This window comes from Aplidium turbinatum, chromosome 5, assembly GCF_918807975.1.
Source record: "Aplidium turbinatum chromosome 5, kaAplTurb1.1, whole genome shotgun sequence".
Taxonomy (NCBI): Eukaryota; Metazoa; Chordata; class Ascidiacea; order Aplousobranchia; family Polyclinidae; genus Aplidium; species Aplidium turbinatum.
The window spans coordinates 16159873-16173251 of NC_137476.1; the positions used below are offsets into that span (position 1 = coordinate 16159873).

The 13379-nt window shown below is 40.5% G+C and overlaps 2 protein-coding genes across 2 annotated transcripts; both read left to right on the forward strand.

The window, feature by feature from the left end:
• The first annotated feature begins 1775 nt into the window (after positions 1 to 1775).
• On the forward strand, positions 1776 to 5429 carry LOC145770980 (uncharacterized). The gene has a single exon (XM_082582720.1). The coding sequence runs from the start codon at positions 1776 to 1778 to the stop codon at positions 5427 to 5429; it is 3654 nt and encodes a 1217-aa protein (XP_082438846.1).
• Positions 5430 to 5433: 4 nt separating this feature from the next.
• On the forward strand, positions 5434 to 7425 carry LOC145770981 (uncharacterized). Its single transcript, XM_082582721.1, has one exon. The coding sequence runs from the start codon at positions 5434 to 5436 to the stop codon at positions 7423 to 7425; it is 1992 nt and encodes a 663-aa protein (XP_082438847.1).
• The last annotated feature ends 5954 nt before the right edge of the window (positions 7426 to 13379 follow it).

Sequence of the window (13379 nt, forward strand, 5' to 3'; positions counted from 1 at the left end):
AGACAAATAACTACACATCCACCAGGCGTTATAATGTATTCAAATGCACAAGTGAAACTTTATCGGGATTTATGCCCCATTGACGTAGTTTATTTCGACGCAACTGGAAGTATAGTCAGAAAACAAGAAGGTGAAAAAGACTTTCAAATTTATTCGCTTTTAGTGAGAAGCCCATACGCCGGGGGTCCAGCGCTCCCGGTGGCAACAAACATCGCAACAACTCATAATTCTGAGAGTATACGGAGTTTTCTGGGAAAATTTTTAATGGACACTGTAAAAATTTGCGAGAAAGTAAAAAAGCCGGCATTGATGATGATTGACGGTTCCATGGCTATGTGGAATGCTGTATTAAGTGCTATGTGCAATGAGACAAGGTTATATTATTACAACAGATGCTGGAGAGTAGTTACAGGCGAGGCAATAACGTACGACTTAGAAAAAACGTTCGTTCACAATTGCTTGAGTCATGCCATGCGTGCAGCTAAAGTTATGGCAAAAAAACATTACAAACATAAACAACACAGATTGACTGCAATGCATTGGATTTCGTTGTTATTTGCATGTACAACTAAAGTTATGGCGTGAACTGGACGAAATAATGGAAAGCATTATTTGGGTAACCAATTGCAAACGAACGTCTTTTCAAGTGGACTATCATTTTAACAGACTGCATCAAGGCGTTAAACCTTACGAAACTAAATCAAAAGTAACAAATGAAATTGAAGAAACCGATGTAAACGACCTGACCGACAATTTTCATACCAGCATGCGTGAGGATCAAAAACAAGAATTGAAATCTCCATTTTACTTACGCTACCATAACCGACTTGTCGCTTTTTTAGATTCTAATAACTTTTCGTATCACCTTAACCATTGCAATTCAAAGCTAATAAAGCATGAAAATGTTTATATGGACAAAACCTTTTGTTGGAAACAGCGGTCGCACATTGTATCTTTCTTTGTGTATTTACCGCCACCTAGTGTGTTGATCCTGTATTTGGCAACTCTGTTTCTCGTACATTTTATCTGCCATGAGTTGTAATTGTCTTTTCGATCGTCGGTGTTGGATCGCTCGGATGTGTGGTCTGGTCAATATTTTTTTGTAAATTGTTAGGTGCAGAGTCACTTAAAGTAAATCCCTGATCTCAATGGTACGGTTGTAGATTCTCGGCTGGTACAGTGTTAGGAATTCGGTAGTACTAATTGCTGTGCCCCTGTAGATTCTCTAGTAGTCAGGTAGCTTTATTTTGGGTTTCTCTCGCATCGAACGATCAGCAAGACCCACCACACTAAGAAGAAATATTTGGTAGGTACAGAATATTTCTTACATTCATTTACAAAAAAATAAGGTAAGTGTTTGTTCATTATTTGTCACTATTTATCGGTTAGTGAACCTATTATATTTGTGTAGCCTAGCTCTGTATGAGTTAGCTATAAAAATAAGGTAAGTGTTTGTTTATTTTTGTCACTATTTATCGGTTAGTGAACTTTATTTGTGTAGTCTAGCTCTGTGTGAGTTAACTATATTTACGGGGACAGTATCGGCAACCTGTCAAACTCATTGTGTTGAAACTCAAGGTAAATGCTTGGGCACTGAATTCACTATTTATCGGTTAGTGACGTTAATTCTTTATTTGTTGTGGGCTAACTTTGTAGTTAGCTTACTGTATAGTCTTGAGGACAGTTGAAGCCTGTCTAGAGTACGTACGGTACTTGGTTAAGTTGTTACTGTTACTTTACCGACTATTTAAAGCGTAGCCTATTTAAGTTTGGGTATGGCTGATGAAGAGGTTAGTGGTTCTACACCTGAGGTTCAATTGGGTGCTAGCAATGCTTCACATAATACTCAAGAGGGTAGTGGTTCGTCGTCTGCTGTTGAATCACAAAGTGAGTCTGCTGCATCGAGTCATGGCAGTGATTCAGCAGTGGTGACTAAAACCTTAAAAAGAAAGTTATATCAAGTGCAGGTGAAGGTCGCTGCACTTAAAAGAAAATTTAATGCTTTGCAGTCTGAGCCCAACTCTCTGCACTTGATAGCCACATTAGAAAAGGAAGTTGATGATTACTGGGAAGAGATTTCAGTGCTTCATGTTGAAATCTTGGACCAGGAGTCAGCGTCAACAGAAAATTTAGAACTAAAAGCTGATCAGATTGAAGACTTAATTTGTAAATTGAAAGAGAGTTGTTTACTTGCTGTAAAAACTCCCAGTGGTGAAGATAGGTCTTCAGGTTCTTCGCTTCAATCTGCGGATAACCATGATGAACCTCGTCCAATACTAACTGGGGAGTTTGTTTCAGAGCGTCCCTTTGTGCCACCATCAGAAAATGTTAGAGAGACCAGTGAGCCTTCAACATCTAGAGACATGCCGAATCATCTAGAGCATCCACCTACTGTTCCCAAGGTTGAGCAAATAAAGTCTGAATTTCTGCAGGCTGGGTACAGGTGTCAGGCTTTAAATCCTGATGCTTACCCCTATGCTGCAAGGCCTACGGTGGTAGAAGAGGTGGTCCAAGGGAATGCCAGTGTGTGTCATCCCCTGGCATATCGTGGGCCTATCTCGGCTCCACCTGCTCCTAGGTTGGTATTGGATAAATTTGATGGGGATGTCATAAAGTTCTGGGATTTTAAGAAAAGATTCAGGCACCATGTCGAGGAAGTGTACCCGTATTTTGAGGACCGCATGGCATTTTTAGAAAGCATGTGCATAAGGAAAGCCCATGAAGTTATAGCTGGCCTGAGTTGTCTCATCAGCAGTGAGGAGGCTTACATCAAAGCCTGGTCGCGTCTGGAGCAACGATTTGGTGATTCAAGAAAATTGATGCTTCGGTTGCGACAGGAACTTCTTGAGGGCCCGCCTATAAAGGAAGGTGATGCGGAAGCATTGCTTCAGTTAAGTGACCGCATGTACCGATGTGAGGTGAGTTTTCAAGGTTGGGATAAGGCCTGGATGCTAGATAGCCAGGACCTAATGCATGGCCTCTTTGAAAGATTGCCTTACAAGGTGCGGTCACAGTTTGTTGCTGTAAGCAATGAGAGAGGTGGAGGGACCTTTGTGGATTTAAGGCTTCTCACTGAGAGGGCGGCGTCAGAAGCTGAAAGTGAGTACGGCCTGTTGCTGAGTAAAAAGAAGGAAAGGGGGCTTGGTCAGCAGCGAACGAATACAGAGCATGGAGGTGGTAGAAAGTTTTGTGCTTCCCAGCAAGTGGTGAACCCCTCTGCTTCAGGCGCGAGGAGATTGTGGTCCTGTGCCTGCTGCCAAAAGGAACACCCGCTGTGGAAGTGCGATATGTTCCATGCTAAGACTGTTGAAGGCAGAAGGACCTTTGTTAAAGAGAAAAGACTGTGTTATGTTTGCTTACTGCCAGGTCATCAGGTTGCCCAGTGCAAAAGTAAACTATTTTGTCGAGAGTGCAGCCATAAGCACAACTCACTTTTGCACTACAGTAGGGACCGACAAAGTGAAGAAAGCTCTTTGGAAAATGAGGTAAAACCTAAAATAGCCTGTTCCACCAATTTAAAACAAAGGGATTGCACTATATTTAAAGTGGTCCCGGTGAAGGTTTGGGCGAACAACACTTCCAATTTTGTTCATACTTATGCCTTCATCGACGAGGGATCTAATGTTAACCTTTGCTCTTCAAGTTTAGCGGAGCGTCTGGGTGTGTCTCTTACTGCCACCAACATTGAGTTAGTCACAACAAATGCGACGTCAGCACTGAGCAAACGGGTAGATGGCATGGGTGTCCAAGGTGTGGATGAGGAGTCTGCCTTCATGTTAAATGATGTGTTTGTTGTAGATGAAGTTGTCGATGTTAGCAGCAGCATACCCAGTGCTGAATTAGTGGATGCCTTTCCACATTTGAAAGAATTAAATTTCCCTGTTTTAGAGGAGAAAAGGGTAGAATTGTTACTGGGGAGTGAGCTTCATCAGGCCTTCCTCCTAAAAGATGTGGTTCAAGGAAAGCCTGGTGAGCCATGTGGGTTGCGTACGGCTTTGGGTTGGACTGTATATGGTGCCAATAGTGGGGACAAAGAGCTGCAAGTTGTGCCACGCTTCATGGTGAATTTTGTTGAAGGTCGAGAGAAAAACGAAGAGTCATGTGAGCAGATCCTTAAGATCTTAGCTCAGGATTTCAATGACTGTAACGATGTGGCGAACCAGCGTGGTCTTTCTCAGGAGGATAAACAGGCACTTGGGACTTTGGAGAGGACGGTAAAGAAGGTAGATGGTCATTATTCTGTTGGCTTATTGTGGAAGGGAGATTACCCACATTTGTCAGACAGCAGGAAATTGGCTGAAAGGAGGCTATATAGTCTGCAAAGAAAATTCCTTTCAAATCCTGATTTATTGCAAAAGTACTCGCACAAAATGTCTGAATATGTCACTAAGTATGCTGAGCCTGTTCCTAATGAGCAGCCAGCCAATGGTAAAACCTTTTTTATTCCACATCACTGCACCTCTGAATCGGTAAAATTTAGAGTGGTGTTTGACTGCAGTGCTCGCAGCAATGGCAGGTCTTTAAATGATGAATTGCTACATGGTCCTGACCTCACCAATGATGTCATTGGGGTGTTATTGCGGTTTCGACAACACCCTACAGCAATTATTGGTGATATTAAAGGCATGTTTTCTCAGGTTTTAGTGGAGGAGGATGATAAAGATGCACTGCGGTTCTTATGGTTTGAGAAGGGTGATGTGAGTCGGGATCCTGTGGAATATCGTATGAAGACCCACGTGTTCGGCGCCAAATCGTCACCTTGTTGTGCGGCATTTGCTCTGAGGAGGACGGCGATGGACAATCTTTCTGGGGCTGATGCGGCAACTACGGACACGGTAGAAAATAATATTTATGTTGATGATTGGTGCATGTCTTGCACAACAGAAAGTGAAGCACTTAAATTAGTCACCCAGCTTCGCCACTTACTGGCAACTGGTGGTTTTCATATAACCAAATTTGTGTCTAACAGTTGGAAGGTCCTGTCAACTATCCCTGAAGATGACCTGGCAGATGGTGTCGATTTAAGTGCAGGCAAGCTTCCGGTAACAAAAGCACTGGGGGTTGACTGGGATGTTGCCACAGACAAAATTCATGTTCGGGTGGGGATTGCTCAAAAGTCTATTACTCGGCGGGGCATCCTCTCAATGATAAATCAAACGTATGATCCATTGAGGATGATACAACCCTTTTTGCTCACAGCTAAAGTAATCCTTCAAAAAGCCTGCTTTGCCAAATTGGGGTGGGATGAAGAGATAAATCTTCCTGATTTAAAGTTAAGTTGGGAAAAATGGTTAAATTTATTGCCTGAGACTGAGAACTTGCAGCTTGATCGTTGTATTTTGTGTGCTGGCAAGCAATTGATTAGAATCGAGTTGCACAATTTTTCTGATGCCAGCTCAGTTGGTTATGGTGTTTTGCTCGTATGCTAGATGCATGTATGCGGATGGCACAGTCCAGTGTCGTTTTGTGATGGGAAAGTCACGTGTTGCACCTCTTAAAAGGGTAACAATTCCCAGACTGGAATTGGCAGCTGCAGTTCTTGCAGCCAAGCTAAGTGTTGTTATTTGTAAAGAGCTTGATTTTACATTCAATGGTGTATTTTTTTGGACGGATGCCTCAGTAGTGTTGCGATACTTGCACAATACGTCCACACGTTTTGAATTGTTTGTAGCCAATCGCATTGAAATGTTGCATACTCTTTCTTCAGTCGATCAATGGCGATTTGTACCTGGGGATCTCAACCCGGCTGATATTGGCTCTCGTAGTGTATTACCTGGTAAAATTGATCGCTTGTTTTCGTGGTTGAATGGACCGTCATTTTTGTTAAATAGTGAGGACAAATGGCCTCGGCAGCCTGATTTTTTGACTGATTCAGCCGAAGATGGCTCGGAAGTTTGTAAGAGACAATGCTCCGCCCAAGTTGCTTGTTCTGATTCTGAAGTCGTCCTGACCCCGCTGTTTGCACGGTACTCGGATCTCCACAGGTTACAGCAAGCCGTTGCGTGGCTTATACGTTTCAAGGTCTATTTGCGCTGGAAGTGTTCTGCAGTTTCCTGTCCTCCTCCTGTCGGGTGCCTATCAGCTGAAGAAAGAAGAGAGGCACTAACAGCTATTCTCAAAGTCTCCCAAGCACAAGCCTTTCCAGGTTTGGTGGAGAAGCTCTCAAGTTCAAGTGCATCGGAAAGTTCTGTTGTCTCCATCACCGAAGCGCAGTTAGCGGAGTGTGCTGAGCTACGAAAGCTACAATCGTTAAGTCCATTTGTGTCTTCAGGAGTGCTGCGTGTGGGAGGTCGGCTGCAAAACTCTTCTCTGGCCTTCGAAAACAAGCATCCTGTGTTATTACCTCACAACCACCCGGTAACTGACCTGTTAATCAAGTTCCACCATGAGCGAGAGGGACACATGGGTGTTGGTCATGTGCTTGCCGACATGAACAGATCCTACTGGATTGTTAAAGGAAGGTCGGCTGTCAAGAAAGTTCTAATCAATTGTCCTACATGTCGCTTCTGGAAGGCCAGAACTGGCCGACAGCAGATGGCTAGTTTGCCCCAACAAAGAGTGACAGAATCAACACCCTTCATTGCAATTGGTACAGATTTAATGGGCCCGATTATGGTGACTATTGGACGTAGTCGGGTGAAGAGATACATCTGCATCTTTAACTGCATGACCACCAGGGCTGTGCATTTGGAAGTGGTCCCTTCACTAAACACTGACGCTTTCATCCAAGCTTACAAGCGTTTTTGCAATCGCAGGAACGTGAGACCAACTGACATCTACAGTGACAATGGTGGAAATTTTGTAGCCGCAGAAACCAAGTTAAAGGAGGTAACTTGGCATTTTAACCCGCCTCGTGCCTCACATCAAGGTGGCTTTTACGAAGTGTTTTTCAGAATCTTCCGGAAGATTTTTCGCTCTATTGTAGCTGAAGCCACCCTCGGAGAATTCGAATTGCTAACATACACGTCTGAGATCGAACGAATAATCAACAATCGTCCGATAACTGCTCTCCCGTCGTCTCCTGATGATATGGCTACTTTAAGCCCAAATGCTATCCTTACTGGTACAGTTGTCGAAGAAAATGAATCAGAAAACCTCTCCAGAGCTGACGTATATCGCCGTTCGTGGAAGAAAACGCAGTATTTGGCAAACAAGTTTTGGGAGCAATGGGCAAAGCAATATCTGCCATTACTCCAGCCCAAGCAGAAATGGTTTGGTGCTTCACCGAACTTGCAACCTGATGACTTGGTGTTGATCAAAGACGATCTGACAGAGAGAGGCCGGTGGCCTAAAGCAATCGTAATTGAAACTTCACCAGACAATGCTGGACTAGTGAGACGAGTACGTGTGCGCACAGCGGATGGGTCGATTTTCATGAGAGACATTCGAAAGATTTGTTTGCTGGAGGGCGCTATCAATCAATGAACAGACATTTGTATTGGCTGCCTTGTGAGGCTTATATTATATTGTAGAAGTAGTGTAACATTTTTATTAGTTTCTGTTTGCAGCGCGCGAGCGCTAGAGCCATAAGTACAGACTGTTTGTGATTTCGTGTTTTAAATAAGTCAGTAAGTCTGTGTAGTACACGCAATGCTGTCATTGCTTCGGCTGCTTTCGTTTGTTAGTTTTTGTTTGTTAAATTAAAATATTGCAGCTCTTGTACCTTTGATGCTACGATGCGGTGCTGCTTACCATTTTGTGTTTATTTTATTTAGGTCTTTGGTACGCCATTGAATTTGTGACTGCTTCTCTAAAGGCGTCATTGATGCTTTAATTTAAATTAACGTCTTGCAGCTTGGTGTCATTAATTGCAAAGATAGTAGTACCGTACTGCATTACCATTTTGTGTCATCGTTTATTTTGTGTTTTATGACATCATATTGATGTAGCTGTTTTTTAGTTTAAAGGTGCCATCATTTTCAATTATTATCTTCCCTTTCAATTAACATCTTGCAGTAGTAACGCAAGATAGTAAACTTTGGCTGCTTTACCAACTTGTGCTACTGTTTATGTTCATTTTGTAAGTATGTTAGTTTATGTTAATATACTGTAGGCTATGTTAATATACTGTATATGTTAAGGAGTTGTGTCTTGTCACACATTGCATCCTTGGTTTTGGTGCTGTTTCTCTAGTTTTAAAAGCGCCATTATTAACTGCCGCTTTTAGGGGTGGGAATGTTGGAAACAGCGGTCGCACATTGTATCTTTCTTTGTGTATTTACCGCCACCTAGTGTGTTGATCCTGTATTTGGCAACTCTGTTTCTCGTACATTTTATCTGCCATGAGTTGTAATTGTCTTTTCGATCGTCGGTGTTGGATCGCTCGGATGTGTGGTCTGGTCAATATTTTTTTGTAAATTGTTTGGTGCAGAGTCACTTAAAGTAAATCCCTGATCTCAATGGTACGGTTGTAGATTCTCGGCTGGTACAGTGTTAGGAATTCGGTAGTACTAATTGCTGTGCCCCTGTAGATTCTCTAGTAGTCAGGTAGCTTTATTTTGGGTTTCTCTCGCATCGAACGATCAGCAAGACCCACCACACTAAGAAGAAATATTTGGTAGGTACAGAATATTTCTTACACCTTTTGTTCCCAACTCATTCGAATTGTTTTAAGTCGAATTAGTACAACTTCGCAGCTAATTCTGGGAGACTTATCCCGGCATTCGTCTCATCATCAATGCCCAAATGATCAACTCTACTTTCGGTATTCCTCTTGGTTTAAAAATGTTATTTCTTCCGAATTAAGAAATATTTCTCGGGATAACTTAACTCAAGGAATCATTGAGCAGCATTTTTGGGATTTGAAACAAATTTATTTAAACGGAAAGCGAGTTGTAAGTATCGATAATTTTGTGGAACAATATGAAAATGAAATCAGAACTAGTGAAAAAATATACTCTGCACATTATATACACCAAGGTTACAGAAAACCTCACATTTCTTCCAAAAACAAAAGCGACCAAACATTGAAAGATCAGTCAAACCATTGCACTAGTCTGGTAGTTTCTAAATTTAGAAAACCAAAAAAACGTCGTTCATCTGGGTTTTACACTAACAATGAATCAAAAAAGCATATTCGATACGGCAATGTCATAAGTGACTCCATGTCCACATCGGCTGTTTATAAAAACACTGCTTTTGCAACCTCTATGTGTGATGACAAACGGATAAATGACTTTTGGATTGCTATAAAAAAAGATTTCGAGTACATGAAGGAATTTTCAACAAAGGTGTGGCACGGTTTGGCAATAAATCGTAACTGTTTATCTGATGCCGCTCTCGTAATAGACAAAAACCACGGAGTGTCTTGGCTAGATTTACTTACGGCGTGTAATAACCCCTGTAGGAAAATCAAGAGCGAATTGGAAAAGCACTATACAAATCCAACGGCCGTTGGTTGGCTAAGCAAACGTCTGGTAGACGCTTACATTTTGCTAAAAGTCAATGAACCGAGCAACATTAACGCCATAGGAGCTTTAGACTGCGATTCCACAAGCAAGCTTCTTCAAGGAACACCCGTAAAGTCAATAAAATTTTTCAAAACGGCCATGATAGAAAACGAGGACAAACTGCGACCCGTCGTTCTTCTGCCTTTCTTGTGCAATGGTCATTTTCGTTTGTTACATTTTTCCATCCAAAAGGAGTTGTTACATTGCTATGATTCATTAAACAATGGCATGTCCAGTGATGTTTCAAAGTTCTTTCGTGACGGCGTAGATTGTTTATTAAATGTCTTGGTTGATTACGGGCTATGTAAGGACGATTGTGCCGTAGACACTAAACACATCTTGATGCAACCAGACAACAATACTTGTGGAGTGGCCGTTTGCATGACAGCGGATATTCTTTGCAACAACAGCAATGAAAAGCTTAACCAAAGAAATTTGGATGTTGATTTTTTCACAACCTATCGACATTGGATGATATATTACATCGTTACAAACGCTATCAAAGCTCATCCCGATTTAATGATTCTATCTGGAACTCCTAATAGCAATCTTCCTCCTGGCTTAGTAAATGTAGGTAACTCCTGTTGGTTGAACGTTGCATTGCAAGCGCTTAAATTTGTAATTATAACATGTGATGTGCCAATATCGTGGCTGGAAAACGACAAAGGTATTGCAAAACTAGACAGAAATTTATTTCTTATAATGCATAATCTTATTGTTAACAGAAACGTAGAAGAAAAACTACTTAAAAACACGTTGAATGATATAAGAAGTAAATTTCCACTGGATTTGCAGCATGACCCTGCCGAATTCTTTAGCGAATCGTCATTGCCATTGTTATTAGAGCGATCTGATATAACATTGGCACTGGAATACGTCACGTATCACCAGTGTATTGAATGCGGTTCAAAAAGTGAGCTTCATAGAAATAACGAAAAAGTATTATTTCTACCAATGTACCACTGGATTTCAGAAAATAATCTTTTATCCTTATATCTAAAGAACTTGCTTGTTGACAACGAAATGTCACCATGTTGTGAATGTACAAGTGTGAACTGCACTACGAGTAAACAAAGATTTAGTTTCCCCAAAGTTTTGGTTCTGTCTTTAGGTAGAAATACTGGTGTAATCAAATCCAAAAGATGTGTCACAGCAGATGAAACTTTTACTCTTGAGGATGCAAATGGCGTTGAATGTAATTACAAATTCGTAAGTGCCATTGCACATTTTGGTGAAGGGAAGGAAAACGGCCATTACATTTGTTATTGTCTAGAAGGAGCCAATGTAGTTTGGGAATTTAATGACAAAAAAGTTCGATGTATTTCGTTCTGCGAAATGACAAAGGTAATACAGGATCGCGGATACTTGTTTTTCTACGTAAAAGCTAAACACTGAATATAGCAAAAGAATCCGCAGCATCCTACTCGATTTGCTGAAAAAATGTTTAGAAGTTTATGTTGTGCTCAGAGAATACAAATTATTCTTCATTAACTGATACTAGGGATATTGGACTTAGGGGATCCGAAGCTTATCCGTTTTTTCATTTATTCCGTCCAACTGAAGGGCATGCCTGAAGTACCACCGTCATTCTGGCAGAATAATTCTGCGCGATCCGCCTAAAAAAATGATCCGTAAAAATTTGCGCGATAAACAATGCGATGAAAGTAGCAACACTCGGAAGCTGATAAAATCACTTCTCGTTACCACATCAAAGCAAATCTTAAATATTTTTCGGAATTTTATTTTTGAATCGTGTTCAGAATTAAATTTCCTTTCCAGGGATGGCAAGCTCGTGGTGGGGCAGACGAAGGAAACGCGAGCAGAATGGTTTAAAAATGGAAGAAATGTCTTACGTATTTAAAAATAAATAGAGATTTTAACGTTTATAGACGCCTTCAATTGACCGTCTATAAAAATATTTTCCCGATATATTTTTCGGAATTTTATTTTTGAATCGTGTTCAGAATTAAATTTCCTTTCCAGGGCTGGCAAGCTCGTGGTGGGGCAGACGAAGGAAACGCGAGCAGAATAGTTTAAAAATGGAAGAAATGTCTTGCGTACCGGTATTTAAAAATAAATAGAGATTTTAACGTTGATAAACGCCTTCAATTAGGCGTCTATAAAAATATTTTCCCGATATATTTTTCGGAATTTTATTTTTGAATCGTGTTCTGAATTAAATTTCCTTTCCAGGGGTGGCAAGCTGGTGGTGGGGCAGACGAAGGAAACGCGAGCAGAATGGTTTAAAAATGGGGGAAATGTCTTACGTATTTAAAAACAAATAGAGATTTCAACGTTAAAAGACGCCTTCAATTAGGCGTCTATAAAAATACTTTTCCCGAAATATCTTTCGGAATTTTATTTTTGAATCGTGTTCTGAATTAAATTTCCTTTCCAGGGCTGGCAAGCTCGTGGTGGGGCAGACGAAGGAAACGCAAGCAGAATAGTTTAAAAATGGGGGAAATGTCTTACGTATTTAAAAACAAATAGAGATTTCAACGTTAAAAGACGCCTTCAATTAGGCGTCTATAAAAATATTTTCCCGAAATATTTTTCGGAATTTTATTTTTGAATCGTGTTCAGAATTAAATTTCCTTTCCAGGGGTGGCAAGCTCGTGGTGGGGCAGACGAAGGAAACGCGAGCAGAATAGTTTAAAAATGGAAGAAATGTCTTGCGTATTTAAAAATAAATAGACATTTCAACGTTGATAAACGCCTTCAATTAGGCGTCTATAAAAATATTTTCCCGATATATTTTTCGGAATTTTATTTTTGAATCGTGTTCTGAATTAAATTTCCTTTCCAGGGGTGGCAAGCTGGTGGTGGGGCAGATGAAGGAAACGCGAGCAGAATGGTTTAAAAATGGGGGAAATGTCTTACGTATTTAAAAACAAATAGAGATTTCAACGTTGATAAACGCCTTCAATTAGGCGTCTATAAAAATACTTTCCCCGAAATATTTTTCGGAATTTTATTTTTGAATCGTGTTCAGAATTAAATTTCCTTTCCAGGGATGGCAAGCTCGTGGTGGGGCAGACGAAGGAAACGCAAACAGAATGGTTTAAAAATGGAAGAAATGTCTTACGTATTTAAAAATATATAGAGATTTTAACGTTTATAGACGCCTTCAATTGACCGTCTATAAAAATATTTTCCCGAAATATTTTTCGGAATTTTATTTTTGAATCGTGTTCAGAATTAAATTTCCTTTCCAGGGGTGGCAAGCTCGTGGTGGGACAGACGAAGGAAACGCGAGCAGAATAGTTTAAAAATGGAAGAAATGTCTTGCGTATTTAAAAATAAATAGAGATTTTAACGTTTATAGACGCCTTCAATTGACCGTCTATAAAAATATTTTCCCGAAATATTTTTCGGAATTTTATTTTTGAATCGTGTTCAGAATTAAATTTCCTTTCCAGGGGTGGCAAGCTCGTGGTGGGGCAGACGAAGGAAACGCGAGCAGAATAGTTTAAAAATGGAAGAAATGTCTTACGTATTTAAAAATAAATAGAGATTTTAACGTTGATAAACGCCTTCAATTAGGCGTCTATAAAAATATTTTCCCGATATATTTTTCGGAATTTTATTTTTGAATCGTGTTCTGAATTAAATTTCCTTTCCAGGGGTGGCAAGCTGGTGGTGGGGCAGACGAAGGAAACGCGAGCAGAATGGTTTAAAAATGGGGGAAATGTCTTACGTATTTAAAAACAAATAGAGATTTCAACGTTAAAAGACGCCTTCAATTAAGCGTCTATAAAAATATTTTCCCGAAATATTTTTCGGAATTTTATTTTTGAATCGTGTTCTGAATTAAATTTCCTTTCCAGGGATGGCAAGCTCGTGGTGGGGCAGACGAAGGAAACGCGAGCAGAATGGTTTAAAAATGGAAGAAATGTCTTTCGTATTTAAAAATAAATAGAGATTTTAACG

Bases quoted from the DNA above. Each gene is read 5' to 3' on its own strand.
- LOC145770980 (XM_082582720.1), top strand. From the start codon at position 1,776: ATGGCTGATGAAGAGGTTAGTGGTTCTACACCTGAGGTTCAATTGGGT.
- LOC145770981 (XM_082582721.1), top strand. From the start codon at position 5,434: ATGTATGCGGATGGCACAGTCCAGTGTCGTTTTGTGATGGGAAAGTCA.